The 7,482-nt window shown below is 36.2% G+C and overlaps 1 protein-coding gene across 1 annotated transcript in view; it reads right to left on the bottom strand.

Annotated features, from left to right (window-relative positions):
* The window catches only part of LOC110446186, a 57,474-nt gene extending 50,827 nt beyond the window's left edge, over window positions 1-6,647 (bottom strand). The window contains exon 1 of the mRNA XM_021491207.1: window positions 6,220-6,647. Coding sequence (XP_021346882.1) covers window positions 6,220-6,271 — 52 coding nt within the window. The 5' untranslated portion in view covers window positions 6,272-6,647. The remainder of the gene's footprint in view (window positions 1-6,219) is intronic.
* Between the last annotated feature and the right edge of the window lie 835 nt (window positions 6,648-7,482).

Raw genomic sequence — 7,482 nt, 5'->3', positions numbered from 1 at the left:
AAGCTTTGTATAAGGGGTGTATCTATGAAGCTTTGTATAAGGTGTATCTATGAAGCTTTGTATAAGCGGTGTATCAATAGCATATAGTATCGTTTAAAGTTGCGTGAGTCCTCAAGCAATCCTTTGTCCTTGCTGACCTTGATTTGTACCTAGTTTAACCTTTTGTGGTTATGGATTTTTTAACCCTATATACCATCAAATCATGAACATTTTAGCTGATAGCAATGACGTCAGGTAATTGGCGCTATCATGACATCATAATTGAAGCCAGTCCTTTTCCGGATCATAACTTTTCAAAAATATTATCTCACAAAAAACGCCTCGAACATACACGGATATAGGACGTTATATGGCGGGATAGCACGTGAATTGATGTTAGAATAAGGATTATTCATCTGGAGGATGAAATCGTCGCTAAATATAGATGTGTTAGCGGACTGACAGCGTAATGGGAAACATGCCGATATCAACACGTGTCATTGCGTCTGTTTGGCCACTTTCGATAATCTCCCGCGTAAAATAGCCCTCGAGGCACCGAATCAATGTCCAGATTGCGTTTGAATGACGGCAACACAAAGGCCGTTCGGGGTACTTTAGATTTATCGTGACTTCTTCAGGTGAGAGGGTACTCCAATTTCATCATAACTTGTTCAGGTAGAGGAGTATTATATTCTGGATAGACATGTTATCGGAGAGCTGGGGGNTACGCGGGGTAAGTGCTGATTTTGAAATTGACATTGGTTATAGTTTAATGACATTTGCATGTGGGGGCGTGACGATTTTATTGATATTTACTGACGCCAATTCTAAAAAAGCTAAATATATTTATATATATAAATCGCCTCCCGGGGATGTTTTTGTCTTCCTTCCAAAACAATCTACGCAAACATGCACGCCGACCTATGTGCATGTTGGTGCGGGCGTTACGTGATCTGTAGAAGCTTGGCATTGTACTGTACGAAACTGTCATGAAATATTGATCATACCAAATAGTTTCCAAATTATGGGTTACAGTTTGAACCTTACTGTTACTAGCCAACCATATCATACTCGGTCCACAAGCGCAAAGTTTGGAAAGTACCATCAGATCACGTGAGCTCTGCAGCGGTTTTGTTTCCTTCTGTCTTGAGCCCAGTAATATAAAGAAATGTCCAACGTGTCGAAAGCACTCGCGGGAACAACGCTAGTATAATGAAGTGTTTGACCTCCAAATTTTACTCAGAACCTTTTATTAAGTATTGTAACGCATTTATAGATTCAGATTTTACCTACGAACTTGGGTAAAGATAAGAAAATGTTTACTTCCGTAAAAAGCCAATATGCATTTGTCAAAACATGTTACGTGTTAATAGAAATACGAAAATAAGGAATCACTAGAAGTACGATATATGGAATCAATAAAAGTACGAAAATAAGGAATCAATAGAAATACGAAAATAAGGAATCAATAGAAGTGCGAAAAAAAAGGAATCACTAGAAGTACGAAAAAAAGGAATCAATAGAAGTACGAAAATAAGGAATCAATAGAAGTACGAAAATAAGAAATCAACTATCTAAAGGATAAATAGGTTAAACGGTTAATACTGACAGCAATTAAACATTTTTACTGCATCATGTGGCCAAGCCGTCCTCTTAAGAGAGATCAGTGGTAACAGTGGTAGTTAATATTTCAATAAAATAATCCTAAAATTTCCGTTGAATCGTTCTTTCACTTTACTATAGTGTATATGGGTAAATGCATTCGTAAAATATATTCTAAATACATTCGTCAGAAGCGTTCCTTATGCATGTTTAGTTTATTCTCGTGTGCATTCGTCAAACACGTTTCACGTTTATGTGTTACAGAATTCCTCCGTAATGCAATCCTTAGAAGGAAACTATACCGTCGTCTAGGTCATTTGGTATATGCACTCGTCAAACACATTCCATACTCATTACGTGTAGTAAAAGTATACAGTCCTCAAAAATCATAACCCAGCATTCGTCATTTTCGTCAAAATGATATATGGCCTTTTGTTAAAAGGATCAACTTTGTACATATATATTTTTATATACAGTCATCATTTGTCCAGAAAAACTTGGTATGATAAAGGGGTTATGCACTCTTTAAAGAGAATTTTGTAAAGAAATCGAGACACTGACATATTTTTGCGGTAAACAATGTGGCAAATGAAATCCGTGGTATTATATTGAGATTTTAGTGTATATAAATGAGCGGCGTTATATCGTGATTTTACAGTATAGTAATAAAAGTGAAAAAAATCGAGATTTTACTATAAAGCTATAAATTAGGGCAATATATCGAGGTGTTTTTGTATATAAACGAGGGACATTATGTCGAAGTTTTACAGAATAGTAATAAAAGTGAAAAAAATCGAGATTTTACTCTAAAGCTATAAATTAGGGCAATATATCGAGGTGTTTTTGTATATAAACGAGGGACATTATATCGAAGTTTTACAGTATAGTAATAAACCTGATTAATGTAGAGATTTTACTATAAAGCTAAACATAAGGGGCAGTATTGTTACGGGTTCGAGTCATGGCACGGCACTGTGTTGTATCGTTGAGCAAGATACTTTACTCCACTTGTTCCAGTCTACTCAGCTGTAAATGAGTACGTGGTTGGGCAGTGCTAGAATTGTAGAATGCTTGCTCTGAGCGTCGAAATGGCAGCATCGGCTGTATGCTCCCCACGGAGTTGAGAAAGACATTGGCTAGCTAGCTGCAAAGGCCTATAACCACGGATAATAATTTGTGAACCGCTTTGAGACGACCTACGAACTAGGATGTGATAAAGCGGTATATAATAACCTCAAATTAGTATCGTTATTATAATTACCACCTTGTATCCTGAAAGATGGACGTAAAACAAACACAGGTGATGGTACTATGGGTTGATGGCACTTTTGTCAAACCCTCGGGATGAACCCGTAGTACTTTTATCAGCTGCAAGCCCCATGAGCCATGTAATTCGCTAAGGTAAATACTAGTAGCTCAAGCCTCGTGGGTGATAAAGTGCTATCCCCCTCATAGCCTGCTGTTAAGTTAATCAATCCAGATACTGTCATTGCGTTAATTTCTGTGGTGTAATACTTTTGATTTTGTAATATAAAACTTATAAACTTCTCCGCTAAAATAAACCTAGTTGTATAATTTCAGTTTATGCTTCTGAAAAACCTGTACATGGAATAACACTTTCGCTATATTGGTGCATAAATGGATTTGGAATCAGTATAATACTATAGTATTAAATCAAGACAGCGTACACTATAGTGGAAATATAAAGCTTCATGTCCGAGGTATTTGCAAAACCAAGCTCATTTGTGTAAATACACATCATTAAACCTTGTACAGGTGTGCTATTATATTTTGTCATGTAAAATGTTGGCGTTATAAAGAAAAATTAGAAACGTATATCACGGAAGGGTTTGTTACGAAAAGTATAACGGGACTTTGGAAATAGGTTGACGGTAACGAGATGGTAAGTGGTTTATGTAGCATTATATATATATGTTTTGTTGCTTTAAAAAAATGAAGATCTACTGTGAATAAAGGATTGAACTAACATCGAGGTTTTAACTGTTTATTAATGAGTTACTTTAGATCGAGGTTTTAACTGTTTATTAATGAGTTACTTTAGATCGAGGTTTTACTGTACATGATTGAGTGACATCATATCGAGGTTTTAATTCATATATAATGAGCGACACTATATCGAGGTTTTACTGTATATTTACTGTTTATAGATAAGCGACATTATATCAACAATTTACCGACTATCATTGAGCGACAATATATCAAGGTTTTACTGAAACTAAATGAGCGACACTATATCGATGTTTTACTGTATATAAACGACCGACATTATATCGATGTTTTACTGTATAGAAACGACCGATATTATATCGAGGTTTTACTGTATATAAACGACCGACATTATATCGAGGTTTTACTGTATATAAACGACCGACATTATATCGCGGTTTTACTGTACAAACGACCGACATTATATCGAGGTTTTACTGTATAAACGACCGGCATTATATCGAGGTTTTACTGTATATAAACGACCGACATTATATCGAGGTTTTACTGTATATAAACGACCGACATTATACTTTTTCAACAATTTCATCTGGTTTACTCTGTTTAGTACTGTGCATATATAGTTATGTAATACATACAGAATATTTGTAAATGTATTGAACGGTGATGCTATGTACATCCTTAAAGATACTTCTAGAACTTCCGTCGTTCTATTATATATTGAAAAAGCTGCTATAGAATATCACCGATCTGTTACACATAGACATATATAGAACTCAAGAGCGTCCGAAATTTCATAATAAATATTGAATTTTTTCTCTTATTATCGCGTAAAAGTCTTTGATATATTTCAAAAGAACTGTAAATCGATACCGTTCTCCCGCTAGGTATCCGTACTGGTTTTATTCCTTTTCGCTTTTTCTTTTTTCTTTCTATCTCTCCCTTTTTCAATCGATCAGATTTTTTTCTGTCCATGATTCGTTATTGTTTTTACCAAAATATGTTTCTGAGAAACAAAAACCGTTTCTGATATTTTGAAACAAAAACTGATTTTGAAAATCAAATAATTATTCTGGCGAACTTTTCATATTGATATCACCGAAAATCATTAAATTTGACAAAATCATTATAACATAAATTGGTTAGATGGATTATATTGTTTTCCGTAGAATTCCGCTATTGCGGTGTACAAAAACATGAAGTCGATGCTGCAATGGCCAATATACCTCATCTGTGCGTTTTTTTATCCTAAACGTATTGTGGTCCCTCCCATTACCAGAAAAACACACCAGTCCAAATTTTCCCGGTCAACCTACTAACCCTTTTACCCCTATGTAACGTTGGTAGACTCTACCTTGTATTGATATGAATGAGCCTATTATGGTCTACAGTGGTGAAAGGGTTAAGCTCATCACTTTGTTTTAAACCAGGTCCTTACAAGAAGAGTTCGTAATAACGTGACCTCCGGACTAAAAGTTTCCGATTTCCAAAGTTCCACTGACCATATTTTCATGATATACCCTTTAATTTGACATAGTGTAATCGGCGATCTTTATTTTCCTCGGTACAAAAAGGTATACCGTGCCGACATATCGTAATTTGCCAGTATGTGAGTCGAAAATCAGAGCTTAAGTCAGATAATTGATGCTAAAATCTGGCAAAACACCAAACAGCCCACATGAGAAGTCGTTACATATATATATTTCGCTACATTTAAAAGAAAATAACATTTTTTTTCAGAATATACTACAATAAAACAACAAAACTTGCTCAGAAGGAACTTCGAGTGAAGCGCATCATTATGTAAATTTGTTCGTGTAGTGAAAACGTTTAAATACGAATGGCGTGTTAGGTTATTTTAACTTTGATATGCACAGCCTAAAACCAAGAAAGCTACATGCACATCTCATTTACATAGTTGGAAACGTCGTTTTATCATGTATGTATTTCAAATTCCTCGCACAAAACATACATTTTTCCTTGCCAATGTATGGCGATTGTCGGTGCTCGAGAACATAGCCTTGAATATAATTACCAAGCTATATTTAGATTAGCTCCGGAAAATCGCTTGCGGTTTAATTTTGTTGACGAAAGCGACGTCAGTGACACACACACATCTCCTACAGTACTCGAGTATCACAGCCATAAATACATTAGATGTTCGATCATACAAACAATTTGTTCTCTGAATAAATCATTTTTTTCAAGAATTCGTTTCTAAAAACGGAGCTTTTAATTTATAATATTCAAAGAAATTATTTCCAGATATGGGTTAATTATCATTTCGAAATATTAGATTAGAAACAAAACAAACATAAATATATTTCCCCACATAAATTTAATTTAAAGTGTTGGATCATAGACATAGCTTTTGGTTGTGTAACCCTTTAACACCGAACCAGTAAGCTTTTTGGTCAAATTAAAAGTTTCACTTTTTTATCCCGACACCTTAAGTCAATGTAAAAGTATTAAAATGAAAAATAATGATTTGTCTATTTGGCTTCCCAATATTTTCCCAACAAGGTAACTGGAAACAGATTGTTCTTTGGCGGCGGTAATCTTGCCTACCTTGATACTGACGTAACACATTAACGTATATATATATAGTGTTGCCCCCGGGATTATAGGTAGATTAGCGGAAATGCTTGTTTCCCCTCTGAGTTGTCTTACCTGATGCTAGGTAGATGATCTGTAGTAGTAGTAACACAATAGCGCGCGCCATGGCGAAGTTCTGTCTTGTTGGCGGGAGTCTGGCGCTGTCTGTCGGTCCCGGATTGTCCTGGTGGTGTATTCGTGATCCAACTAAGTTTTTTTTTATATCTATGTATAAAACCTACGCATATATAATATAATATATAACCCCAGTCCGTGATCACTTTAAAAGTTCCATGTACGTCTTGGAGTCGACTTCTCGGCGAACATAATCAGTCTGATATAGTCTCGAGTTTAGTGGAAGCGGAGTAATAAGCGACTTCTATTTAAAGTATAAAGTTCATACAACTGTCGCCCCCTCACTTCGATATACACTCGGACCAGCACGCGCCGCCGTAATTACACAGAGAACAATCACACTGCACGCCGCCACGTAAACACCAAACTTGGTCAAAAACTTATCCAGAATCCAATATCGACTTTTGATTGACATGTCCACCATCAGTACGTTTGTTTCTGATTGGTCAACTACTCGCGCGCAGCGATTGGCAGACGCCAAATTTGCATATTTGTAAAACACGTGTTCGCGATGTGTTTACGAGGTATGATTACAGGATAGACTTTGATTATTGATCTGAGCGGCGACATCCCTTCAACACTATAAGCTACGAAGTAAAGGTTATACAATATGGTTATTCTATGTTGGCAGCTGTCACCGTATTCGGCACGGACGCTATCAGGAAGCACGTGAAACAAGCACGAGAATACATCACATGACGTAATTTGGGTCTCTTCAAATCTCAACTCGGAGATACAAACGTAATGGAATTATTTACAACCACCCGTCCGTCTGAAGATCTACATAAACAAGATTTGCCAATTATTCCCGGTCGTCAGGTGTTGGGGTTGGGGTGGGGGTGCGGATATTTGGAGCTGTTTAGCGCACCACAGCGTTACTTGTTTAAAATCCTCTTATCTGGCCTCTAACCACAATTAATTTTCCTACATTTTCTTACCAAAGAAAAACCATTTTTATAATGTTATATAGTTTTGCTCGAGACCTGATCTTTATAGGTTTTCTTCAGCTACCAAAGACACATCTGTGGTGAGCTGGGAAAGTATTCATGGCCAGATTATATTTAAGGTAATTTCAATTATGTCAACATAACCCCGTTGTACTATGATTTGACCCTGGAATGCATGCTCAGGGCCCCAACCACATACCATATCCTTCCGCCAAAATAAATTTCACACAAATTAATCAACCACATTAATTAAAGA

The sequence above is a fragment of the Mizuhopecten yessoensis genome, unplaced genomic scaffold (genome assembly GCF_002113885.1).
Source record: "Mizuhopecten yessoensis strain PY_sf001 unplaced genomic scaffold, ASM211388v2 scaffold2623, whole genome shotgun sequence".
NCBI classification, from domain to species: Eukaryota; Metazoa; Mollusca; class Bivalvia; order Pectinida; family Pectinidae; genus Mizuhopecten; species Mizuhopecten yessoensis.
This window is presented reverse-complemented; position numbering and strand designations above follow the sequence as displayed.